General features: G+C 40.6%; 2 protein-coding genes across 6 annotated transcripts in view; both read right to left on the reverse strand.

Moving 5' to 3' along the window:
• The window catches only part of LOC309719139 (GTPase IMAP family member 8-like), a 286,835-nt gene that overhangs the window by 54,487 nt on the left and 204,457 nt on the right, over positions 1-27,891 (reverse strand). The gene's annotated exons all lie outside the window — the stretch shown is intronic.
• The window catches only part of LOC309719126 (uncharacterized protein), a 42,189-nt gene continuing 29,662 nt past the window's right edge, over positions 15,365-27,891 (reverse strand). The window contains exons 3-6 of one of the 5 annotated variants that reach the window (XM_082555001.1): positions 24,951-24,990; positions 20,577-20,636; positions 19,225-19,827; positions 15,365-19,025 (exon numbers count right to left, since the gene is read on the reverse strand). In XM_082555001.1, the coding sequence (XP_082411127.1) occupies positions 15,925-19,025; positions 19,225-19,827; positions 20,577-20,636; positions 24,951-24,966 (3,780 nt within the window). In that variant the 5' untranslated portion in view covers positions 24,967-24,990 and the 3' untranslated portion in view covers positions 15,365-15,924. Of the gene's footprint in view, positions 19,026-19,224; positions 19,828-20,576; positions 20,737-24,950; positions 24,995-27,891 lie in introns of those variants that run through there. The other 4 variants (XM_082555002.1, XM_082555003.1, XM_082555000.1 and 1 more) reach the window with 4 other exon arrangements.

Raw genomic sequence — 27,891 nt, forward strand, 5'->3', positions numbered from 1 at the left:
AAGTCATTTTTTGATGCTTTAATTATAGCGAGCGAATGTATTTTAATCTTTGGTGAAGACTGGAATACTATTCTGAATTTCCCCCTGGATACAACAAGTTGTAAGAGACAAAAATTATGATCTCGAAAAAGAACGGAAAAACTTAGAAATCAAACTATAACAAAACGGTAAAGATTAAAGCTTGGCCAACAAAATTAGAGTACTTCCATCCTGGCGCGAGGCGGTAATATCTGATCTACCTAAAGAGGGTAAAATTACTATGAATCTTACCGCCCCATTTCTATTTTGAATGTAGACTATAAATTATGTACCTTAAGAATCTCTAAAAGACTAGAAGTCCATTTGCTGGATTTAATACATTAAGATCAGACAAGCTTCATAAAAGGCCACCAAACACATGACAGTATTAGAAGAACACTTCATATTATAGAAGAAGCAAAGAATCACAAACTGAGTATGGCATTAATAAGCCTAGACACAGAAAAAGCCTTTGACTGGGTCAGCTGGCCCTTTCTTTATAAGGTACTAGAGCGTATAGGATTCAACAATAAGTTAATTAAATGTATACAATTATTATACAGTAATCCAGTGGCCAGGTTAAAGATCGATGGACATCTTTCCTCTAGTTTTTAATTGAATAGAGGCACCCGGCAAGGCTGCGGGCTCAGCTCTTCGCTTTGTTTATAGAGCCTTTAGCCCAGGCAATAAGACAGAACCCAGAGGTAGTTACTCTTTTTGCTGACAATATCATTACATACCTCCAGAATCCTGATATGTTACTCCCTGAGCTCATGTCAACTCTGAAAGAGTTTGGGGCCCTGTCTGGTTATAATTTAAATATAACTAAAACACAAGTCCTGACAATTAACTACTCTTCATGCAATTCAATAAAACAAAATTATAAGCTAAAATGGGATGCAAACAAGATTAAGTATCTTGGACTTTACATTTCACAGGATTTTAATAGTCTGTTCACTTTGAACTTTGATAATCCAACTCAATTCAGGAGCACATAACTCGCTGGTCTTCACTAACTCTGGACTTTAGTACAAGAATACAGATTGTGAAGATAAATCTGTTGCCCAGATTCTCATATCTTTTTATGGCTCTACCCATTAAAATCCCAGATTTCCAACTCAATGCTTGGGACAAGTTAATATCACGCTTTATATGGGCAGGAGTTAGACCAAGGATAAAATTATAAACCCTTCAAATCGATAAAGAACATGGCGGACTGGCCCTCCCTAACTTAAAGGAATATTACTTGGCAGCACATCTGAGAAATATTGTTTGTTGGTGTTCCCCGGCAGTGGAGGACCAATGGAAACAAATTGAGTTGAGCATGGGCAAGTCTCCTCCCCAAACATGATTGGTAGAAAAATCAAGGAGAGGCAACTTAAATAACCATATTGTGAAAAACACTCTTAATTTGGCATGAAGTTGTTAACAAATACAATCTGGGGAGCAATATTAAAATTTTGTTCCCACCTGGAAGGTTAGATCCAACATACTCAGAGCAGTTAAACCTTTTCCAATCCAACCTGTGTCTGTTTGTGGAAGGGGGCACTTTTAAATCATTTTAAAAAATTGAAAACAGAATTTAATCAGGAAAATGCGGACCTGTTCAGATATCTGCAGGTACGTCATTTTTGCAATTTAGAAATAAAGGGTGCCTCCTCCCCAGTAATTGATCTTGTCAAAGTTTTTACAAATGCCTACAAATGTCTGCCCACTAAAGCCATGTCTAAACTCTACGAAGGGCCACAAAAACAAAATGGCAACAACACACTATATCCATTCGCTTCCACTTATCCTTTTCAGGGTCGCGGGCAGTGCTGGAGCCTATCCCAGCTGTCATAAAGGCAGCTTAAGAAGCTTAAGAAGGCTTAAGAAGGATCCTGTCCGAGTGGACTTTCTTCCTACGATTAAAAGGTCACCTTTTTCTACAACGTTGGACTAAATGGCATAAATACAAGCAAAGGCTTGAAGATTCTGTGACTTAATTCAGCTAATATATCTCTCTATTTGTATGATGCCTGGAACAGTGCCCCAATTTGTTCCTCTTTTGTTTTTGTTGGGTTTTTTTGTTTCTTTTTGTTGTTTTTGTTATATTCTTGTCACAATGAAAATTTAAATTAAAGTTGTTGGGGTTTTTTAAAGTAAAGCAATACTACTTTTATAAAGCTATTTGTAGTAAAAAGATATCATTGAAAAGGTGACATCCCAAAATCAACCAGAATGGGTTCAATTTCATTATAAAACTCATAACTGATCCCTTATTTGTTTAAAAATAAAGGATACAAATAGCATGTGTTGTTTTCAAAAACGGGATTGTAGTAGTGTCATTGCAACTAAAAATCTCCACTTAGAATGAAAAAGTAGCATCACAGGAAGAGTAGTCCCAGGTGGGGCTGTGGGAAATGGCAAGGACCTGGTTTAATTTTGATTCTTCACTGGAGAACATAGATTTGGTTACATAGATTTAGACATTCATTTAAAACAAAACAAAATAATAATAATTGTCTTTTCTATTGTTTATTGTTATTTATAAAATAATGTACCCAAGTAAAAAATTCCCAAAGCCCAATGTTTTTTAGGTTTATAAGTCCTTCAGTATGTAGGCTCTCAGGAAGAGATACAGTTCAATGGATTCATCTGATGTGCTTAGTGGAAGTCAGAAGTTCTCTGACACTATAAGGCAACACAAGCTGAAAACTGTTTCATCACAGGTATAATTTCCTCTGTTGGCATTCCTGCTTACAAGCATCCACTGCCATTATAATGTACAAACATGAAAAGTATATTGTTAGAACAATAAAGTCTTCATGGTATAATGTGATATACCTCTATTTTTCTTTTGCTTGGGTGGCAGCTCTATACTTCCGTAACTTGATCCAACAAAACTGAAGAACAACATTTTAGCCCTTTTAGTCTATTTATAAAGAAAGTGTGCCACATATCCATATATGTTCCCGACTTTCCAGTAATCAGACTACACACAATGCATTAATAGGAGGACATTTTATTTTTACAAACATTCTGATTACATAATGACCAACAAACTTTTTCCATTCACTCTGATGCTGATGCTGCTACACACTTTATTTACATTTTTTAAAGTTCATGTAAATAGTTTGTAATTCATTATTCTTGAGGTATTTTATATTTACTTAGTTTAAATCATTATTTTCTTCTTATGAACATTGGATAAAGAAAGAAAAATAAACTTTTGTTGTGACCATTGTATCAGCATTGTAAGATTCAATGCTGTTTGCAGGTGTTCCCCAACTCTCTATGAATGGGACTCATGGCCATTGATCAGTGGGTTTTGGTCAGTGGTTGTTGGTCGACGGTCACGAAAATTTGCATAATTATGGTTAATGAACTGACCTCCCAGCCCATTGTTCCTTCAGTGGGCTGGTTTCAGTCATTATGCAAATGTCCTGTTTATAAGATTGGGGAAACCTGCAGTCAGCTGAGACTGAAGAAGTCACGTGGATGAGTGATGAAACGTTTCTCCCACAAAACGCTACGTCCAGATGAGCAGAATCAACTTTTGGATAAATCTGTTGGGCATTTTCTTGGGTTTCAGACAATAATTTTTATTGTTTCATCCAAACAGGACAGGCAAATAAAAATAAAAGAATCTGAAGGTTAACATTTCTTATTCTTTTAAAATATATTTTCTTATTATACTTGTTTTTAACAGACTGAAAGAAAACGGTGTCCTTAAATTTTAATAGTTATAAAGAACACGTGATCACATGTGTGCACACTTTAATGTATTGACTGTGAGAGAGGACATAAATATGAAGCTGCTGGATTTATATTTATAGTAGCAAAAAAATAATGTCAGCAAAAATTTCAATGAAATGAGCAGTATAAACATTTTTGCGACTTTACATCTAAGCATACATTTCCAGATCATGTTGACAGAAATCAAATTAGTATCTCCTTGTAAATGGTTTTCCTTGTGAAACTTTCTCATATATTTTTTCTTGTTTGTTGTGTGAGAGCTTTTCCTCTCACTAAAACCTGCAGGACCCTGCAGGCGTCAGATCTATTCTTGATCCATCATAGGGGATTCAAATGGCTAAAGTACCTCCTCAACAATTCTTGAAGTTCTCCAGAGGCCTGGTAATGAACTAATCATTTGATTCAGGTGTGTTGACCCAGGGTGATCTAAAACCTGCAGGACACTGGCCCTCGAGGCCTGGTGTTTGCACTTCTTCGCTCACTACCCTTCAGGTTCTATCAGGTTCATGCTGGCTTCAAACCTCATCAATGTTTGAAAGTGATTGTCTCCCCTCTTACCCTCGTGTGAGTTACGATTGCACCAAATGGTCTTGTTGTGGTTGTAGGTATTGCCCGTAGTGCTGCATTAACATCATCTAGCAGACCTTCTGAGGGTACTTCACGTAATCTTGGTAACCGGCTACGGGGGATCCAGGTTTCAAGCTTGGCCATGATCCTATTTTTCAGGTCAGTTCCTCTCGCACTCAACGAAAGTTGTATGTATATATATATATATATATATATATATATATATATATATATATATATATATATATATATATATAAAAAAACACCCAGCGCGCCCCTGCGGGCGGTTTATCCTTCAAGCTCGGGTCCTCTACCAGAGGCCTGGGAGCTTGAGGGTCCTGCGCAGTATCTTAGCTGTTCCCAGGACTGCGCTCTTCTGGACAGAGATCTCCGATGTTATTCCCGGGATCTGCTGGAGCCACTCGCCTAGCTTGGGAGTCACCGCACCTAGTGCTCCGATTACCACGGGGACCACCGTTACCTTCACCCTCCACATCCTCTCGAGCTCTTCTCTGAGCCCTTGGTATTTCTCCAGCTTCTCGTGTTCCTTCTTCCTGATATTGCTGTCATTCGGAACCGCTACATCGATCACTACGGCCGTCTTCTTCTGTTTGTCTACCACCACTATGTCCGGTTGGTTAGCCACCACCATTTTGTCCGTCTGTATCTGGAAGTCCCACAGGATCTTAGCTCGGTCATTCTCCACCACCCTTGGGGGCATCTCCCATTTTGACCTCGGGACTTCTAGGTTATACTCGGCACAGATGTTCCTGTACACTATGCCGGCCACTTGGTTATGGCGTTCCATGTATGCCTTGCCTGCTAGCATCTTGCACCCTGCTGTTATGTGCTGGATTGTCTCTGGGGCATCTTTACACAGCCTGCACCTGGGGTCTTGCCTGGTGTGATAGACCCCAGCCTCTATGGATCTTGTACTCAGAGCTTGTTCTTGTGCTGCCATGATTAGTGCCTCTGTGCTGTCTTTCAGTCCAGCTTTGTCCAGCCACTGGTAGGATTTCTGGATATCAGCCACCTCCTCTATCTGCCGGTGGTACATACCGTGCAGGGGCCTGTCCTTCCATGATGGTTCCTCGTCTCCCTCCTCTTTCTTGGGTTTCTGCTGCCTGAGGTATTCACTGAGCACTCGGTCAGTTGGGGCCATCTTCCCAATGTATTCTTGGATGTTCCTTGTCTCATCCTGGACTGTGGTGCTGACACTCACCAGTCCCCGGCCCCCTTCCTTCCGCTTAGCGTACAGCCTCAGGGTGCTGGACTTGGGGTGAAACCCTCCATGCATGGTAAGGAGCTTTCTTGTCTTTATGTCAGTGGCTTCTATCTCCTCCTTTGGCCAGCCTATTACCCCAGCAGGGTACCTGATCACGGGCAGGGCGTACGTGTTGATGGCCCGGATCTTGTTCTTACCATTCAGCTGACTCCTCAGGACTTGCCTGACCCTCTGCAGGTACTTGGTGGTTGCAGCCTTTCTAGCGGCCTCTTCATGGTTCCCATTTGCCTGCGGGATCCCCAGGTACTTGTAACTGTCCTCTATGTCTGCAATGTTGCCTTCTGGTACCAGAAGGCAACATATATATATATATATATATATATATATATATATATATATATATATATATATATATATATATATATATATATATATATATATATATATAATGTTCTTCCTCTACAGCGTGTCGAGGAGCGTGTCAGGCTACATTTCACTGTGTGTTATACTTGTATAACTATGCATGTGACAAATAAAGAACCTTGAACCTTGAGCCTTGAGTTGCTGCTGTGCCTTCTTGATCATAGCTGTGGTGTTTGTTTTCCAGGATAGGTCGTCACCCAGGTGCGGGCCCAGGAGCTTGAAGTCAGAGACCCTCTCCACACAGACCCCATTAATTTGTGTGGGCTGAAATTTCTTTGGTTTTTGTGGTGTTGAGGACCAGATTGTTTTTGGCTGCACCATGTTGAAAGTTTTTCCACTTCTTCCCTGTAGGCAGGAACTCGTACCTGACCCAGCGTGGGCACTCCACCTTCTTCCGGCTGAGGACTATGTCTAAGACTTGGAGGTGCTGATTCCCATCCCCACCGCTTCACATTTGGCTGCGAATCGTTCCAAAGGCCATCACCCGAACTACATCATTCACGAAAAGCAGAGATGAGATTCTGAGACCACCCAAGTGAAAGCCTTCAGCCACGTGGCTACGCCTAGAAATTCTATCCATAAAAATTATGAACAGAATCTGTGACAAAGGGAAGCCCTGGTGGAGTCCATCACCCACCGGAAACGAGTCCATCTTATGGCCGGCTATGTGTACCAACCTCTTGCAATGTTTGTGTAAGGATTGAAAGGCCCGTAGCAATGGCCCAGACACCCCATACTCCCGGACTTCTCCAAGTCCACAAAACACATGTAGACTGGTTTGGCAAACTCACACGCACCCTCAAGTATCCTTGAGAGGATAAAGAGCTGGTCCAGTGTTCCGCACCCAAGTTTTTGCTTCAGCCGCTGCCAGAGCCACGTTCCGTTTGGCCTCTTGGTAACTATCAGCTGTCCCCAAAGTCCCACAAACTAACCGAGCCCGATAGGCCTCCTTCAGCTTGGTGGCTCCCTTGGTGGCAGCTCAAGCTCAGACTACAGTCAGGACCCGTTCCCCGACACGAAGGCGCAAGAAACAAACCCTTTCATTCACCGGGAAAAACCCCAACGTGCCGGCAGCAAGCCAAGGGGATACTGGATACCCACCTTAGCCCCCTGCCTCTCACCATGGGCAACTCTAGACTGAGACAGAGTCCAGCTCCTCACCAGGAGACTGGTTCCAGAGCCCAAGCCATGCGTTGAGTTGACGCCGACTATATCTAGCTGGTACCTCTCAACCTCACGCACTAACTTAGGCTCCTTCCACACCAGAGAGGTGACATTCCATGTCCCAGTTGCCAGTCTTGGTAGCGGGGATCAGTCCACCAGGGCCACCGCTCCTGGCCGCCGCCCAGCACACAATGCCCTCGACCACTATGGCGGATGGGCCCATGTCCCCTTCTCGGGCTATGCCCAGGCGGGCCCCATGGACTAAGCCCCGGCCACCCTTGGACACCCTCCCCGGGCTTTGTTCCGGGCAGTGTAAACTGTTCCTTCGGTGATACTCTCGTAAGGGTCTTCTGAATTGGTCTTTGTCTGGTCCCCCACCCAGGACCAATTCGCCATAGGTACGAGATACATGAGTACCTATGATACGGTGATACTTTTGGCAAACAACCATTTGACTAACATGTGTGTCTCACCTGCTCTTGTTCATCTCTGTTCTGTCCTCATTCTCCTCTCCCTCTCTGTTCCTCTCTCTCCCTCTTTGTGCTGACAATCATCAAATATACAGTGGAAACCAGATATTTACACACTCTTCAGATAAAAACACAAACACTTTTTTAATTGTAGCATCAAATCAGACTAAAAAAATTTTTAGGTTGATAAATATAAAAAACATATTTGTTAACTTTAAGAGTAAAGAGAGAAACTGTCTGTATTTCTTAATTGCAAATGGCACCAAATTGTATTCAAACTGAGCCACACTTATGGAGCTCTACAGTTCTGTTCCTGGTGTTTTGGTTGACATCTCTTGATGTTCCCATGTCACAGAAACAGGCTCTGTGTTTTGCCTTATATGCATCCACAGCTGTGCCACCAGTTTACTCACATGGACTCTACGAACCTATCAGAAGCTTCTTCAGCTCAGAATGGAATCGTCTGGAGTTTTCTTATTAATTAACAGTAAACTTAGTGTATATGTGCTCCTAAATTTGATGAAAGTGATAAAAAATAGAAGCTCTGTCTCTCTTTATTCTGACATTTAACTAATTCAAAAGATATTTCAATATTTATTTATCCAAAACAAAACAAGTTGACTCTAAATTGATGTTGTACAGTAAAAATGTTCTTGTGTTTTCCATAAAGTGTAAATATCTGGTTTAAACTGTGAATATACTGCTGTGTATTGAAATCCCTCTTGTTTTGCATAGAAATATACTGAACAACATACAAAGCATAATATATAAAATACTACCAGAGTTGTTTCTTTGAAAGAAGCCCCTTATATCCATGCTTGTATATCAGTGCATTACTGAAGCCGATTTATTTAGCCGTGGAGGGAAACAACTGAAAATATGAAATAAACACACATGTAAGCTGAGACTCTCTAAAGAAACAGCAGTGTTGTTGTCCGGCTTTTCATTTCGCCATTTGTTGATTCACTCGAAGAGCGAGTAACGTAATATGAGTCAAGTGAAAGATCAGATCTTTCGTGATGCACCGTCATATTTACATTATTTGTGCAGTACGAATGATTTGCTTTGGTACCTGGTCAAACTTCAGTTCTCCTCCGGCTGCCTCGCTCCATTTCTCCAACAACTCACTCACAGGCAGCAGCTGCCCCGCCCCCTCGCTCAGTCGCTTAGTGTCTGAGCTCGGATCATACCAATATGAGTGGGGATTTACGCACAGTCGTAAATTCCCACAGTGTGCACTATGTGCTTCCAATATTGTGTGTAGTTTTTTGTTTTATACAGTTGTCAGCCAGGCATCTAACTATGAAAAAATTACACTCCAAAAGACCCCGGCTTCTGAAAAAACAACCCGGGCTTAAGCCCAGTAAGCCACCCCCACGCTCTGCCACTGCTTACAATTAGTGCAAAATACTGCGGCTCGATTGGTAGAAGGAAGTTAGACCATTTCACTCTGGTGTTGGCCTCTCTACATTGGCTTCCAATCGAATTTAGGTTCCGTTTTAAAGTTCTTTTATTGGTTTTTATTCAACGTGTATTTTCAGTGTGGTTTAACTTGCTAATCTGATCTGAAATACTTTCCTTGAATGTGCCTTAATTTCACCTCTTTTTTCTTTCTTCTTTTCTTAGCTTACTGAAAATGTTGGCGACCAAAGGCCGGATCCAGGGATGTGTGTTGCTTGTGCTACTGGCGTTATGTGGGCAAACTGCTCGCTGTCAACATCAATACAAAGATAACAAAAGAATAGCCTAGTGTAATCTAATAGCCTAGCGTAACGTAGTGTTTTAGGGGGGGGGGTTCTAGAATGATTCAAATGTTACCATCATTTCCCCAACCCCGCAGGCTTTGTGACCCGTGAAGAACTGAGACTCCTTCTGGTCAGTAAAACAGGATCGGGAAAGAGTGCATCTGGAAACACCATCCTGGGGGATGCGAATGCTTTCAAAGAAGACATTTCGCCCGAGTCTGTCACCGACGGCTGTCTCAGAAACGAGGCAGAGGGTGAAGACGGAAGAAATATCGCTGTGATCGACACTCCGGGGCTGTCTTCTGGATGAAATAGATGAAATGGTGGATTTCAGTGGAGGAAACCACTACACCAACGAGATGTATAAGGCGGCCCAGAAGAAACTCGAATGAGAAAGGCTGAAGAGGAGAAAGGAGGAAGAACAAAGAAAACGGGAAGAAGAGGAGAGGATCGAATTGAGGGAGCGGTGTAAATTCTTCGGCCTCCCTGTCTTGGGATTATTTGGCACAGGAGCATACTTTACATCTTATGTTCTCACGGGGCTCAGTGGAGCCCTTGGATATTCTCAGTTAAATTGTACACTGGCAATGTTCGCTTAGCTAAACCCACCCCGTTTCTCCTTGTTACACTATGAAGGCTGAGTTTCATTTCACTTGTTTTCTAGGATTTCTAGTTCTAATGCAGTCTATGTACTTACTTACTTACTTACTCACTCACTGAATGTTTGCCTACGCTGTAGCTGTTCTATGAAATCGCTATAAAACAAAAAAAATAAGCCCCCCTTTCTAGTATTTTCAATAGAAGGCGATTGTCTCGTTCGTTCTCGGAAGAGGGAGAGAGACTGTCCGACGCGGAGTGTGACAGAGGAGAGGAGCGGCAAGACGCCGAGCTTGACGGTTGGGCGTCTTCTTTACTCGTCGATACCGTGAAAACTGCGTAGGTGTATCACCTACTCGACCTAGTGATCAACGAGTACCGCACCGAAGCATGCAACGGGTGCAAGACCAATCACCCCAGCCAGAGACAACACGAGTGTCTGCGAGTCTTGGTGTCAGGGTTCCTGTGCCTACCCGGTCGGCTCAGTATGGCTACATATGTTTTTCATTTTGTTCCTGCTCTCTCCCTTCCTCTCTTTCCCTCCTCCCTCTGCCAGGGCGGAGCTCACCTGTGGGCTTCTGCCCTTGGTCCTGGTCACCATCACGCACCTGTGGCTCGTTACAAAAGCGTTCCAGCTCCTTTATAAGACGGCAGCTCTGTGTTTCTCGTCGCTGGACCGTTGCCGACCCACATTCCCTGGACCAACCCCTGTGTTTCCTGAGTGATTGAGTGTGCGAGGAGTGGAGTACGTCATCGTGTTTTCTGTGGAGTGTGGAGAGGAGCATGAGGAGTGGACGGAGTGCGTGTGGACTTTCAGTGTCTTTTCCCTTTGTGTGTGGACCCCCGGAGCCCGGCTTCCCCCTCACCTCTGTAAATAGATCGCCTGGTGTGCTGTAATAAAGATTCTTGTGTTCCCCAACTCAGAGCCTGCGCGTGTGTCCGTTCCATCCCGCTGTGACACTTGGAGGATGACTTTTACGCTGAACATTATTACAGCATCAGGAAAAGACTCCTCACGCCGCGTTTCATTCCTTCCATTCAACGTCTCCTGATCATGTATTCACAGCCACCAGAGGCGCCGTACAGCACCGAGCCCCTGAAACACGGACAGTTTGTTGATATTGTAATCAAAAATACAATACGCACCCCCCTATTGCGCATGTCCCTAAATGGTATGGCCTTCCAGATTGCCTCAGTTGTATCGTGAGTGTAATTTCAAATAAAATAAAATAAAACTCAGAAGCGTCTGTGTGTTGTATTTTTCTTCTTCTTCTTCTTATTCTTCTTCTTATTATTATTATTATTATTATTATGCTTCATTTTCATGTACTGGGGTATCAATGACCCCCACGCTGCCGCAGCAGCTTCTGTGCGTGGCCCCCAAGTGCTACGTTTTCTTTCCCGATCCCCTGACGAACCCATTAGAATCGCTCTGGGACACTCTTCTTTTTTTCATTTTCATTCACCTGTCTCTACTGAGGGTGGGGTACTTTGGGACCCCCGGGGTCTGGGGCTGCCCCGAAGGGGAGCACAAGGGTTAAAAGAACAGAATTTGATCAAAAACAACGGACTTTGAATGAAAACAACGGAATTAAAATGAAAACAACAGAATTTGAATGTATAGAACAGATTTTGAATTAAAGCAACAGAATTCTAAAACAAACAATAGAATTTGAATAAAAAGAGTAGAATTAGAATGAAAACAACAGAATTAGAATGTACAGAACAGAATTTGAATCAAAACAATGGAATTTGAATGAAAAGAACAGAATTTGAATGAAAAGAACGGAATTAGAATGAACAGATCTGTCATGGTTGGCTGTGTGGCAGGTGGGCAAGCAGGAGTGGTGGATCCAAAATGCAGGACTCAGACACAGAAGTTCAACTTAAAGCGCAGCTTTATTGCTGTAAAACCTCTTACTAACTAAACTCACCAAAAGACAAACAAAAACGCTGGTGGACTAAAAACACTGAAGCAGAAATACTGAACTGAAACTAGAGCTGGAAACAAACTCACTGGTAACACGGAGGCAAAACACACACAGCTTGTTGAGGGTACAACGCAACACTGACTCAGAGAAACACAGGGACTAAATACACTGGGAAGTAACGAGGAGAATGAGACACAGAAGGAGAGCACAGCTGGGGGAAATTAGAACTGACGAGACAAGCAAAGCAGGACACATTCACATAAGACACGGACCTTCAAAGTAAAACAGGAAGGATCACACAGAGACGCGAACTTGACACCGTGGAGACAGCAACTAAGAAACACAGAGACATAAACCATAAGGCAGAGGACTCTAAGAACCGAGAGACACAGAGGGGAACTCAAACCTGCAGACACAGATTTACACAGAACAGAGGGGACATAGAGAAACATGAAGGGCAAGGGATCGAAACTAGAAACTCACACCAAGTACAATAATACAAAAATCACAAAGAACTAAAACGCTGGGTCAGGAGACCCAGGACCCTGACAAGAACAGAATTAGAATGAAAACAACGGAATTAGAATGAAAACAACGGAATTAGAATGTACAGAACAGAGTTTGAATGAAAGCAACAGAATTTTAAAATAAACAATAGAATTTGAATAAAAACAACAGAATTTGAGAACAAACAATGGAATTTGAATAAAAAGAGTAGAATTATAATGAAAACAAAATCATTTGAATGAAGACAGGGGAATTTCAATGAAAACAACGGAATTAGAATGAAAACAACGGAATTTGAATGTATAGAACAAAATTTGAATGAAAGCAACAGAATTTTAAAATAAACAATATAATTTGAATAAAAAGAGTAGAATTATAATGAAAACAAAATCAATTGAATGAAAACAGAGGAATTTCAATGAAAACAACAGAATTTGAAAACAAACAACGGAATTAGAATGAAAACAACAGAATTAGAATGTACAGAACAGAGTTTGAATGAAAGCAACAGAATTTTAACATAAACAATAGAATTTGAATAAAAACAACAGAATTTGAGAACAAACAATGGAATTTGAATGAAAACAACGGAATTTGAATGTATAGAACAGATTTTGAATGAAAGCAACAGAATTCTAAAACAAACAATAGAATTTGAATAAAAAGAGTAGAATTAGAATGAAAACAACAGATTTTGAACGAAAACAACGGAATTTGAATGAAAACAACAGAATTCTAAAACAAACAATGGAATTAGAATGAAAACAAAAGAATTTGAATTAAGGGACGTGACAAATCGTCAGTATTTTACGTGTCGGGAGTGAGAACGGGCTGTGGGACTTGTAAATGACAAGGACCTGGTTTAATTTTGATATTTCACTGGAGTACATGGATTTGGTTGCATATATTGAGAAATTAATTTGCTATGACCTTGAAACAGAAAACCCAAAAAAATAACAATAATTATCTTATATCTTTTTTATTAATTAATTTTATTAATCACTTCTCGTTACCCCATGTATACTACACGATGCATGACGCACGATCAAGGCGAAACTCGGGCCGATCACCAAAACGGTCGCACGACTGAAAAATCAGCTCAAAAATCACAGTGTATGCCCAGCATTACATTATGATCCGTCGGCACGTGCGCGCTCTGTGTTTACGTCATTGTGCAGAATCTGTGTACCTGCTCTCATTTACTGTTTTAGCTGTTTGGTGGTTGTTGAAATTTATGAGGTTCAACCTGAGATTCTGGGCAAAATAGATTTATATTTAAAAATCAATTCAGGATTTTAATGAATTGATTTTAATCGGAAAATGGATCAACAAAACCACCCCTAACATGGAGCAACTGCATTTCTGCTTCCTCATATTATGTGGGTGTTCCACAGATGTGCAACTTGCTGCAGCTCTTCCTGTTAAATATTTAATATTTATCTTATATCAGTACAAAAACACATTTCTTTTGGCTCAACATGTCACCCAAGAGCACCGTATCAGTCAGAACAATAGAGTTTATCAAAAATACCCAACAACAAGAATAACAGTGGTAGATGCGTAATATTGGGGAAAATTATTAATTATTGAACGTGAATTGTTTAAGTCAGCCTGATTTTATGTTTCTGGCCAATGAAATATGATTTTTTTTTTCCTATTCTGAACACAATGATAATAAGCCTGGTTATCCTCTCTCTGTCTGTCTTTCTCTCAACCCCATATCAAGATATTTTGGTAAATGTCTCACAGTACTCTGCGTGACAACATAACCTGCCTGAATGCAGTTCAGGTGGTGTAGTTTATATCCATGGACCCTGCCGTGTCCCTCCAGTTGATCAATAAGAAATCCTGCCACCTCAGTCGGATCGGACTCTTTCTCCTGTACAGTCCCATGCGTTTTAGGTTTCTTCTACGTGTCTGCATGCTTATCACAGTACTGTCCAAGCTGGTCAATAACAGCAAGATCTCCCCATGCCTCAGTCCAAGCACGAAATAGAACTTAATGAATTCAGATAAACCAGCCATTTTCTCGCACTCTGATCTGCACTGTCATCCACTTCACTATGTTTTAAGGCAAACAAATATATTGTGTTTTAACAATAAAAGATATGCTATAACGTAAAAAACTTTATTGTTCAAACAATGTGATTATCACATTTTAACAATATAATTTTTATGTTGTTCAAACGTGAAAAATATATTGTTAGAACAAGTTTTCATGTTATAATGTGATATACCTCTATTTTTCTTTTGCTTGGGTGGCAGCTCTATGCTTCTGTAACCTGATCCAACAAAACTGAAGAACAACATTTTAGCCCTTTTAGGTTATTTATAAAGAAAGTCTGCCATATATCCATATATGTTCCCAACTTTCCAGTAATCACACATGATACATTAATAGAAGGACATTTTATTTTTATAAAACATTCTTACATAATGTCCAGCAACTTTTTTATATTCACTCTGAATTTCCATATGGGAACTATGGCACTGCACGTGTATAGTATCCACCAATAAAATCAGAGTAAAACTGTTCATAAGTCAATAAAAGTCAATAAAACATTTCCTACCCCTTAAATAATTGTATCAAACTTTATATAAACACAGTGCTCAAATAAATGCTTACAAAGACACATTAGAAAATAATGTAGTAACATCATATAAGTTTTTTAAACCCTCAATATCCATAATTATTATGTGCATGTATTTTGATATTTACCAATTTTATATCTAAATGTATGTTATCTTATTGTTTACAAAGTAAATTTTTCACAACTATTTTTCTTCCTATTTAAATGAATATACGGAGCCCCCCAGGGGACATGGGAGAAAAAAAAATTACGGAGGAAAAAAAAAAAATTAGGGAGAAAAAAAAAATTAAGACGGACTTTTGCGAGATCTCGCAAAAGTCCGTCTTAATTTTTTTTTTTCTCCCTAATTTTTTTTTCTCCCATGTCCCCTGGGGGGCTCCGTATGAATACGACTTGCAAAGAACAGATCAGAAATTATTATTATGTTTTTAATCCTGCCATAAAATGTTTGTGGCTCATATAATACAAATCATACACTTAATATTTCAAATACATCATCTGTAGACTGTTCAGTATTTCCAGGTTTGCAGTGGAAATCATTAACAGACAATAATTTGGTGAATTACTTTGAATTACTTTTACTTTCAAAAGGAGAAGATTAATGTCCTTTTATGAGAGCACCACCTGCTGGGCACAATAGTAAAAACACTCAGTGTAAAAATATGGCTCTGATAATAAACACTAATGTTGGTGTCTTGCTGACACTGCTGCCTTTCCAGAGTCTAAAAATTAAAAATGACAGATTTCAGCAGCAATTTTGCATTTTGCTGCTTTGTTAATTGAAAAAACAAACAAACAAAAGTGGTGCTCTCTCTATCACTCGCTCTCTGGTCTGAGGCAACTGTAGGTCCTTTGTGATGTTCCATGTTTTATTTTATGTTCACTTTCAAACACTGGTATGAAACTCATGTGTTCTTCTCTGTTTTACTGCTGCACTGTTTAAAGTCATCAGGCTATGATGCATTTATGTTTTTGTTTATATTTGTTAATTTCTTCTTCATGCTTTTTCTGCATTTCCTCCAATTCTTTCTTCAGTCTTTCTTCTTTGTCACTGGAGACCTTGTGCAAATGAGAATACTCATGTTTGTGTTTCTCATGCCTTTGCATCAACATCTTATACGTTTCCTTCAGATCCCTTATCTCTTCATTATATTTCTCTATCAGAGATTCAAAGTCACTGGTGTATTTCTCTTTGAAGTCATTGAGCTCTTCAGCTTGATTTCTGGCCTCGTCTTCATGTTTCTGCTTCATTTGTTTCATTTTTTTCTTGTTGTCATTCTCTAATTCTCTTCTTTTTCTTTCCTCCTGTTCTATTCTGACACTGTCATCTTTTATTCTTCTGTGATAATCTTCTTTTTCCTTTTCATATTTTTCTGTCAGCTTTTTGATTTTCTTATCTTCTGCTTCTCGTCTCTGTTTACTTTCTTGATACTTATTGTCCCACCAGTCTTTCCTTTCCATCTCCCAGGCCTCTCTCTCTCTTCTCATTTCTTCTCTGTTTTGCTCCAGCTCTCTGATGAGCTCTTCCTTTGATTCAGATTCTATTTGCTTCTCCAAAGTTTCCAGTTTTAGTTTCCATTGTAGTCGTTGAGTTTCTTCCTGTTCTTTCCTCTTTCTGTTTTCATCTTCTCTGATTTTCCGTTCTCTCTCTCTCTCTTCTCGCTCCTGGTTAATGCGTTCCTCCATCTGCTTGAGTTTTTTCAAGCTCTGCTCTTTCTCAGACTCAAATTTAGAGATCTGTTCTTCCATTTGTCTTTTTACTTTTTGCATTTCTCCTTCATGTTTCCTTTTAAGCACCTCCCTCTCTCTCATCATGTCTTCATCCTTCTCTTTCAGCAGCCTCTCCATCTCCTTCTGTATCGCTGCCTCAGCCTCTTGGAACATCTCAGTGGTGTAGTATCCGCCATAATTGTCTTTCAACATGGCTTCAATTTTGATCAGCAGGTCTGTCACTTGTCTACGGTTTTTTGGATCTTTGTTGTTGAAGACGTGGTATCTGCCTCCACAGTCTTTAATCAGAGTTTTTACAAAATCAGAACAGTCTTCTTCTATGTAACGTTCAATGGATGTGTCTTCAAGCTCATCTCCTCTGGTGAAGGTAACAATGATGAAGTTTCCTGACTTCTTTCCAAAAATCTCTTTGATCTTTTTCACAGTTTCTTTCTCCTCCTCTGTAAATCGACCGATCTGCAGCACCAGTAAGAACACGTGAGGTCCAGGAGACAACATGCTGATACAGTTCAGAAGCTCTTGTCGAACTTCATAACTGGACAGAGTCGTGTCAAACAAGCCGGGGGTGTCGACCACAACAACGGGACATCCATCAATCTCTCCTGCTGCTTTCTGACATTCTCTGGTCACAGAAATCTGACTGACTTTAGATAAAAACACCTTTTTGCCCAAAATGGTGTTTGCAGTTGCACTTTTCCCACTGCCAGTTTTTCCGAGCAGCACCATCCTGATGGACTGTTCAGTTTGATGTGCATCATCAGATGAAGCCACACTGCTGTGTTTAACTTCCTGAAGTTCAGCTTTAAGTCTTGTTACCTTCTCCATTTGAGCTTTGGTGAACATTTCTTTTGTGAAGCACTTGGATCCTTTAGCTTTCATCTTATCCACTTCATGCAGAAGCTTTGCAATCATTCGCTTTTCTTTGATGTTGAGAACAACTAACTGTTCACTGTAAGTCTGATGGAGCTTCTGAATGTCCTTGTCTTGTCTTACAAAGTTACCAACAGCTGGATCTGTAGGATCTGAGTCCACAGTGAACAGAATCATGGTGAAGTCATTGACTCGAGAGCTGAATGTGTCCTGGATGGTCTCTAACTCTCCCTTGTCTTCATCAGTGAGGGGAGCCACAGGTAGGACCAGGATGAAGGCATGGACACCCTCAGGATCACAGAGGGAGATACACCTGAGTGATTCCTCCATCACTGCCTCCTGAGGTTTTCCATACAAGGCAGGCAGCTCCACCAGGGAAACCCAACGTCCACACACCTCTCCCTGATGTTTAACACACTCTGATGAGTTGGAGGCTGAATGAAGCTCAGTCTGACCTAAAATGGCCTTGGCTGCTGACGTCTTCCCTGCTCCTCTCCTCCCACACAGAACCAGGTTTAAAGATGGTTTGATGAGTTCAGATTTTATTCTTCTGATCTTTTCAGGTGGTTTGATGTGTTCAGACTTTGGTCTGATGGTCTCTTCAGTTTGTTTGACGTATTGGGACTGAGATCTTCTTATCCCTTCAGGTGGTTTGATGTGTTCAGACTTTGGTCTGATGGTCTCTTCAGTTTGTTTGACGTATTGGGACTGAGATCTTCTTATCCCTTCAGGTGGTTTGATGTGTTCAGACTTTGGTCTGATGGTCTCTTCAGTTTGTTTGACGTATTGGGACTGAGATCTTCTTATCCCTTCAGGTGGTTTGATGTCTTCAGACTTTGGTCTGATGGTCTCTTCAGTTTGTTTGACGTATTGGGACTGAGATCTTCTTATCCCTTCAGGTGGTTTGATGTCTTCAGACTTTGGTCTGATGGTCTCTTCAGTGACTGTGAGGAATTTTCCTTTGTTCTCATGCACGATGTTCTCAATCTTCTCCATCAACTGTCTGTGATCATTTTCAAACATGTTGTACTGTCTACCTTCACAATCTCTAAGTAGAGAATTAACTGGAACTCCCATCTCCTCCTCATCTGTGATGATGACCATTGAGTGTTTAAAGGCATCTCCATTAAACACACTCAGGGTCAAACTGAGAGTTCTTCTGCTCTGCATAGTGAAATCAGAAGGTTTCACCATCAGCAGCAGAACATTTGGTCCAGGAGGACAGAGACTCACACAGCTCTTCATCTCTTCTCTCGCTGCTTTCAGAGACGGATTTAAGAAGTCAGGAGTTTTCACTACTGTTAAAGGTTTTCCTCTCCACTCTCCATGGAAAACTTCTCTGTCTGGAGAAAATCCTGAAAAATCATAATTTGTCTTCACAATAAAGTTACAGAGTGCTGTCTTCTTTGCTGAGTTTCCTCCAAACAGCAACATGCAGAGTCTACGTCCTGTAAAGGAGCAAAGATACAAACAGGAAATTACTCTCAGACAGTCTGACTGATCCTAAAAGCCTTTTGGTCTTTCTTCACTTTTTCCATCTTCAGTAAATGCTGCTTCATGTTCTTGGTGGATCGTTCCTTCTGAGCACTTTAGAAAGTGTCTTTATGTTAAAATATCTACAGATAGAGTTTGGGGGTTTTTACTTACCAACAGGCTGAGGATAATTCAAAGTAATAGGAGCTTTTTTTCTTTGTTCAGCGCTGGTGTGCTGACAGGTCACATGTGTTCCATTGTTCATTTCTACAATGCGTTCCATGTTTTCTAGTAACTCCCGAATGTTGAGGTTTTCAAGCTGCAGTGACCTGTTATTACATCTTTGCATCATTTCCTGTATAGCAGCATAATAGATTAACACATACCCTAAACCCAGACGCCTGGGTGGTGATATCAGAACCAGTGAATGATCAAAGGACTGATCACTGAAGAAGTTCAGGACTCTGCAGAGTCTCGTTTTTTGATGCTCATTGAAGTCTTCAGGCTGTAGAACCAGCAGGAACACATGAGGTCCAGGATCAGAGAGCCTCACACAGTTTTTCACATGTTCCTTTATTTTGTCCTCTGAGATGTTTGGATGAAGCAGATCTGGAGTGTTGATGAGAAATATTTCTTTCCCTTGAATGTGTCCACTGACTCTCACACATCGGTCCAGTTCTTCCTCAGGGTTGAACTTCTTCTCTCCCAGTATAAAGTTCCCCACTGAGCTCCTCTCAGACCAGCTGTTCCCCAGCAGGACAGCTCTGAGCTCAGACACTGAAACGACAGCAAACACAAACACTGAACAAAGAATCTTTCAAAGTTAATACAAGCAGCAACAACATTATATCATAGGTTTCAATTAATCTAAATTTAATGATTTTCCACTTGTAACCACTGAGTTGTAATTATTGAAAAATGTGCAAAAATTGTCATTTTGTTTAAATATGTGTTATTTTTTTCTCGTATTTATGGATCATTACTGAGCCATAAATATATATTCACATGTGAGAATACTACATAAAGTTTGAGAGTTGAAAAATAAAATTAACCTCTGTTAAAAGCTCAGTTTTAAATCCACAGAATCTGAAGACCAATTTTTTTTCTTGTTTGGCACAATTTTATTTCTATAATCTCTTTTGATCATCATTACCACAGGATACATCACAGTTTCAATAAATTGCACCAACTTCATGTCTGTGGCATAGAACTACATAAACACTGGTGTCCTGAATGTTTGATCTGTTAACATGAAGTTAAGGACACATTTGATTTGCTGTAACCTCTCCCAGAAATGACCCCCAAAAGTTTACATAAAATAGTTTTCTTCACTTTTCTATACATTATATTAGCTTTAAATGTAAAGAGAGAAAGCAGAATCCGTGCACTAAGAGGTTTTCATGATTCCAAACAAGGTTCACACTTCCTGCTATAATTTGTCTTCACCTGCTCCTGTCTAATGTCTTCCACCTTAAATTGCCCAGTTAAAGTTTGCATTAAACATAATCTTTTCTTTAAAAACTCACTGTGGGGGGGCAGAAGTTTGATGCTGTTCCTGCGACGTCTGGGAAAAGTGTCTTGTGGTCCTGCAAAGATAAAGAAATACATAACTCTCCAAGGTCTTCTACTACTACTATTATTAGTAGTAGTTTATGCACTGATACGTGTTATCCTGCAATGACTACATCAGATGGAACAAAGCACTTTTAATGTCAACGACTGACTGTATGAACAGATCACATTAATTCTGGGAAAGATTATTAAACATGACTTTTAATTTTCAGAAAATACATTCTGACATTCTCACTACCTAACTTATAGCCAAAGTATTCACTCACTGTCTCTGTACTGTTTCACTAGCTTAGCCGACTCGTTAGCACCATGGCTACTTCACCTGTCCCTCCTGCACTTTCCTGCTCATTATGTCAGATGTTTAGTTACTCCTCGGCCTCCTTTAGCAATAATGATATCTGTAACAAATGTAGCATATTTGCAGCGCTGGAGGCCAGGATTACTGAATTGGAGACTCGGCTTCGCACCCTTCATTCACCCGTAGCTAGCCAGGCCCCTGTAGCTGGTGCAGCCGAAGATAGCGTAGGCCCCGCTAGCTGTTCCCCGGCAGACCCCAAGCAGCTGGGGAAAGAGGGCGGCTGGGTCACGGTGAGGAGGAAGCATAGTCCAAAACAGAAGCCCCAGGTACACCACCAACCTGTTCGTGTGTCTAACCGTTTTCCCCACTCGGCGACACACCCGCCGGGGGTCAAACTCTGATAATTGGTGATTCTGTTCTCAGACATGTGAAGCTAGAGACACCGGCAACCATAGTCAATTGTCTTCCAGGGGCCAGAGCAGGCGACATTGAAGGAAATTTAAAACTGCTGGCTTAGAGTAAATGTAAATTCAGTAAAGTCATAATTCACGTCGGCAGTAATGACATCCGGTTACGCCAATCGGAGGTCACTAAAATCAATATTGAATCGGTGTGCAACTTTGCTAAAACAATGTCGGACTCTGTAGTTTTCTCTGGTCCCCTCCCCAATCAGACCAGGAGTGACATGTTTAGCCGCATGTTCTCCTTAAATTGCTGGCTGTCTGAGTGGTGTCCCAGAAACGATGTGGGCTTCATAGATAATTGGCAAACCTTCTGGAGGAAACCTGGTCTTGTTAGGAGAGACGGCATCCATCCCACTTTGGATGGAGCAGCTCTCATTTCTAGAAATATGGACACATTTATTAAACCCCCCAAAATATGACTATCCAGAGTTGGGACCAGGAAGCAGAGTTGCAGTCTTAATAATATTAATAATAATGGATTGGATTTATATAGCGCTTTTCAAGGCACCCAAAGCGCTTTACAATGCCACTATTCATTCAATTCAATTCAATTTTATTTATATAGTGCCAAATCACAACAAAAGTCACCTCAAGGCGCTTCATAGATACAGACAAAAACCCAACAATCATATGACCCCCTATGAGCAAGCACTTTGGCGACAGTGGGAAGGAAAAACTCCCTTTTAACAGGAAGAAACCTCCGGCAGAACCAGGCTCAGGGAGAGGCGGGGCCATCTGCTGCGACCGGTTGGGGTGAGAGAAGGAAGACAGGATAAAGAGATTCACTCTCGCATTCACACACTGGTGGAGGCAGCTACGGTATTACACGCCTCTCTGCAGCTTCCCTCCTCCTGCTACCCCCCCCCAAAAAAACCCATCTCCACAGAGACTGTGTCAGCTTCCAAACAGACAAAAAAAAAAAAAAACTAAAAAGAAGCAGCAAACAACTTAAACATAAAAAAAATTAAAAAACAAATCACAAAGAAAGAACAATACAGTATCCACATCTGAACCAAAGAGTAAAACAGTGAAATGTGGATTATTAAATATTAGGTCTCTCTCCTGCAAGTCTCTGTTAGTACATGACTTAATAATTGATCAACAAATTGATTTACTCTGCCTTACAGAAACCTGGTTGCAGCAGGATGATTATGTTAGTTTAAATGAATCAACACCCCCGAGTCATTCTAACTACCAGAAACCTCGAAGCACAGGCCGAGGGGGAGGTGTGGCAGCAATTTTTCACACCAGCCTGTTAATCAACCAAAGACCCAGACAGACTTTTAATTCATTTGAAAGCCTGATGCTTAGCCTCGTCCATCCCAGCTGTAAAACTCAGAAACCAGTCTTACTTGTTATCATCTATCGTCCACCTGGGCCTTACACAGAGTTTCTGTCTGATTTCTCAGACTTTATATCTAATTTAGTTCTGAGCTCAGATAAAAGAATTATTGTGGGTGATTTTAACATCCATGTAGATGCTAAGAATGACAGCCTCAACATGGCATTTAATCTGTTATTAGACTCAATTGGTTTCTCTCAAAATGTAAAAGAACCCACCCACCACTTTAATCACACTCTAGATCTTGTTTTAACATATGGCATAGAAACTGAACATTTAACAGTGTTTCCTGAAAACCCTCTCCTGTCTGATCATTTCCTGATAACATTTACATTTACAATAATTGATTACACAGCAGTGGAGAGTAGACTTTATCACAGTAGATGTCTTTCTGAAAGCGCTGTAACTAAGTTTAAGAATATAATCCACCCACTGTTATTGTCAAGCTCTTTAAGTTTGTGCAGCTTCCCCGCTTGAAAGGGATTGATGCATCTACCACAGGTGTGGTAGATACAACTGGATTTCACTCAATGACCAAGCAGATCTTTTGTTTTTCTTTTTCTTTAATCTTCTTTTCAGCCATAGTCAGCCATAGGTGAAAAACCGGCTGCCTCCCTGGCTTTGTAGATACTTCAGTTCCACACAATATCCATGTTGGCGACAACTTACTGAAAGAATAATGCTGGGCTTTTCCCGTAAGTGACAACTTCCTGTAGCTCCCCAGTTTGCCTTCTTTTTCCTTCCCGACAGAAACCCAGACACAAGATTAGTTCCGCCCTCCAGTCTGTCACTTTTACTTTTTTGCCTCAGGGCTCTCCACCTCCTACTCGGTTTGACTTGACAGTTATCATCTTCAATGCCCTGTACCAACACAGAGCAGAGCAGCTATCTGAGCGCTACTCCAACAGAGGTTGATCTTGTTAATAATTTCACCTCCTCACTACGTACGACTCTGGATACTGTAGCTCCTGTGAAAACTCAGGTCTCTAATCAGAAGTACCTGATTCCGTGGTATAATTCTCAAACACGTAGCCTAAAGCAGATGACTCGTAAGCTGGAGAGGAAATGGCGTGTCACAAATTTAGAGGATCATCATTTAGCCTGGAGAAATAGTTTGCTGCTTTATAAGAAAGCCCTCCGCAAAGCCAGACAATCTCACTATTCATCACTGATTGAAGAAAATAAGAACAACCCCAGGTTTCTCTTCAGCACTGTAGCACGGCTGACAAAAAGTCAGAGCTCTTTTGAGCCAACCATCCCTTTAACGTTAACTAGTAATGACTTCATGAACTTCTTCACAAATAAAATTTTTATCATTAGAGAAAAAATTACCAGTAATCATCCCACAGATGTAATATTATCTACAGCTACTCTTAGTACCATTGATGTTAAGTTAGACTCTTTTTCTCCAATTGATCTTTCTGAGTTAGCTTCAATAATTACTTCCTCCAAGCCATCAACGTGTCTTTTAGACCCCATTCCTACAAAACTGCTCAAAGAAGTCCTGCCATTAATTAATTCTTCGATCTTAAATATGATAAACCTATCTCTAATAATCGGCTATGTATCACAGGCCTTCAAGCTGGCTGTAGTTAAACCTTTACTCAAAAAGCATCTCTAGACCCAGCAGTCTTAGCTAATTATAGGCCAATCTCCAACCTTCCTTTCATATCAAAAATCCTTGAAAGAGTAGTTGTCAAACAGCTAACAGATCATCTGCAGAGGCTTATTTGAAGAGTTTCAGTCAGGTTTCAGAGCTCATCACAGCACAGAAACAGCTTTAGTGAAGGTTACAAATGATCTTCTTATGGCCTCTGACAGTGGACTCATCTCTGTGCTTGTCCTGCTAGACCTCAGTGCAGCGTTCGATACTGTCGACCATAATATCCTATTAGAGCGATTAGAACATGCTGTAGGTATTACAGGTACTGCGCTGCAGTGGTTTGTATCATATCTATCTAATAGACTCCAGTTTGTGCATGTAAATGGAGAGTCCTCTTCACACACTGAGGTTAATTATGGAGTTCCACAGGGTTCAGTGCTAGGACCAATTCTGTTTACATTATACATGCTTCCCTTAGGCAGCATCATTAGAAGACATAGCATACATTTTCACTGCTATGCTGATGACACCCAGCTCTATCTGTCCATGAAGCTGTAGAGGTGCTTGTAGAGGGAGGTAACTCACAGATACTTTGTCACACTTACATGCAGTAAGACTCACCAAATGCTGCTGCCATGCTGTCATTCAGCTGCAGAACTCACTGACTGTGGAGTTAAAAAGAAAAAACAACAATGACAGAGAAAACTGTTTGTTTTTCATGTTTGAACCTCTGACATCGAAGGAGTTTTGCACAGACGGTGCTGGATACAGACACTTGGATGGTTTTATGTAAATATTCACAACAAAGCGAACAAAAACTTGTCTTCAGAAGCACGACTGCCTGTAAAACATGGCAGAAAGTCCCTTTCAGACTGTTGTTCACTTTAAGGTGAATGAAAGTACTCTCAATGAATCATATTTGGTTCTTCCAAATGAACTCAACTTATTTGAGTCAAGAATAAAGATGTAATCTATTCATGAAGCCAGATAACACACACCAATTAGTTAAACTGCAGGATTGTCTTAAAGACATAAAGACCTGGATGGCCGCTAACTTTCTGCTTCTTAATTCAGATCAAACTGAGGTTATTGTACTCGGCCCTGAAAATCTTAGAAATATGGTATCTAAGCAGATTCTTACTCTGGATTAGAGCTGGGCGATATAAGATTTTTTCATATCACGATATGCTTTTTTCATTTCAGGCGATAACGATATATATCACAATAAAAGCCAAATAACTATATTTGTAAGATTTAAATGTGCCGTTGCTCACAAGTAAAATGTGAAATAATCAGCAGCTTGTTTTGATTTAAATATTTATTTCCCATAATAAATTCAACAGGGCAGATGTACTTAAAATGAGGCTTCAGTTTAGGCAAAATAAAGGCAAATATTGCAAACTACACAAAAGGTAGCCGCTAAAGCATTTAAGTTTCAAAATAGAACAAACAAAATAGAATACTAAATTATCAATTCCACTTAAAAACAAAATATTAATTCTAAAAATAAATCTTAGTTTATTTTACAGAAGAAGAGACAAAATTGACTAATTTATTTAATATTGCTTTGGAAGCGCTGTCTGAGAAATGTTTATGTCCAAGGACTTGGTAACGAGGAGCCATTACCATAATTAGCTGCTTGAATCCTTTATTGTCGACCGTGTTTATTGGTAGCATGTCTTTAGCAAGACAGTAAGCTATGGCATTCATTATGTTGCTATGTCTCTTAGGTTTTTTGTCACATGGTAAGACGCTGGAGAAAGCCGACTCAATTGACTGTTGCTGCTTCGCAGGGATCCCCTGGTTGTTTTCGACGACGAATTAGCGCTTTCAGTCAGAGTGAGCGTGCTCTAGTGGGTGGCACTGCTTCAGGTGATAAAAAAGGTTTGTTGTATTTCCAGACTTTGTGGGAACATACTTTTGGCACAATTTACAGTGCGCATTACTCTGTTTTTTGTCAGACTTCAAATAGCCGAAATACCTTCACACTACGGAACTTCTCTGGCCTTTCCTTTCGACAATCTCTCTGGCATTGGAACCGTCATCTGTGTTCTCTTCGGTAACCTTCGGTCACGCTCTCGGTTGATTTTTCTCTAGTTAGCACACTCATTTCCTCCATTACCCGGCGGCACGGCGGCTGGCTGCTTCCCAAACAAATACACTTGCGGCTTGGCACTTGAGCTGTACGTAACAAGTTACGTGACGTGACGCTGCGGCTGTGATTGGTTCGGCTCTGCGCTACTTAATTTGTATTGGCTATTCTTTTTTTTTTTTTTAATAAGAGAGGAAGAGAGAGAGCGGTGAGGTCTATCGCAATAGTTTCATTTTTCTATTGAGAAAAAGTTATTTCGCAATACATATTGTTATCGTTCTATCGCCCAGCTCTACTCTGGATGGCCTCCAGTAACGCTGTGAGGAATCTTGGAGTCATTTTTGACCCATGTGTAACAACTGAAAATAAAATAAAATAAATAATAACAACAAAAGGTCGATCAAATGGACCAATAAGGCAAGGCCGTGATGATCCACTTGGTAAAATAAATCCATTGGGTATCCTTGTTGGCCTTCAGACAACAATTCTGACGGCTAAAGAACCAAATGGGACAGGCATTGCATCAGAATTATTGTCTAAAGGCAAAGAAAGATGCCCAACAGATTTACTTTACCAAATGGACCATCCCAGCCTTGCCATATTGGTCTGTTTGATTCACCTTTGCTTTTATTGTTTATTTTATTTTATTTTCACTTGCTAAACATGGGACAGACATGACTGGGGGAAAAGAAAGGGGAGAAAGAAAGAGAGGTAGGGAAAGAAAAACAGCGGGGAAGAGGAACGGGAATAAAGGGCAAAAAACAAAAACAAACATATAAACAAACATAACAAACAAAAAATACATATATCAATCACCTGGAGAAAGAAAAAAGAGAAAGCAAGCAAAAAAAAACCCCCAAAAAAAAGAGAGCAATATAATAAACAACATCATTGCGATGATCTATGCGAATATAACAGTAAATACTAAATATTAAACATTATTGTGCAGCACATAAGATCAACAGAACACAGTGTGCTTTGAGGTAGGAGCCAAAAAGGGTGTAGTTTGTGGGTGTGATCACCCGTGTGTACACCTGTGAGCATGGACGCGCTTGTTTTTTTTAAAAGGTTCCTTCATGTAATGATCTGCTAGAGGGTGTGGGGGGGCCACAGCCCCGTCCTCCAGGGCATGAAGCAGGTATGCAGGAGATCCAGGCCCCAGACATCCAGAGGCCCTCAGATAAATCAAAGTTTTGATCTGATGTAAAATGTATAGAAGTCATACATATACCAACAAGACTGTACATCACTGTCACAACAGCGTCTGTTTTCATTCAAAGGCTTTATGGCTTTAATACCTGAGGGGTCGGTCTCTAGTCAAAATGCCCGGGCTGTTTTTTTTGTCCCAGTCCAGCCCTGGGCACGACACGCAGTGAATTAATCTGAGAAGGTGCATTAAAAAATAAATGGCCGGGCCAACGGTGCACATCGCAAATCAGTTCGCATAGACACATTAGTTGTGCTGCTTCT

The sequence above is a fragment of the Aulonocara stuartgranti genome (genome assembly GCF_965226115.1).
Source record: "Aulonocara stuartgranti genome assembly, chromosome: 12".
In the NCBI taxonomy this organism is placed as follows: Eukaryota; Metazoa; Chordata; class Actinopteri; order Cichliformes; family Cichlidae; genus Aulonocara; species Aulonocara stuartgranti.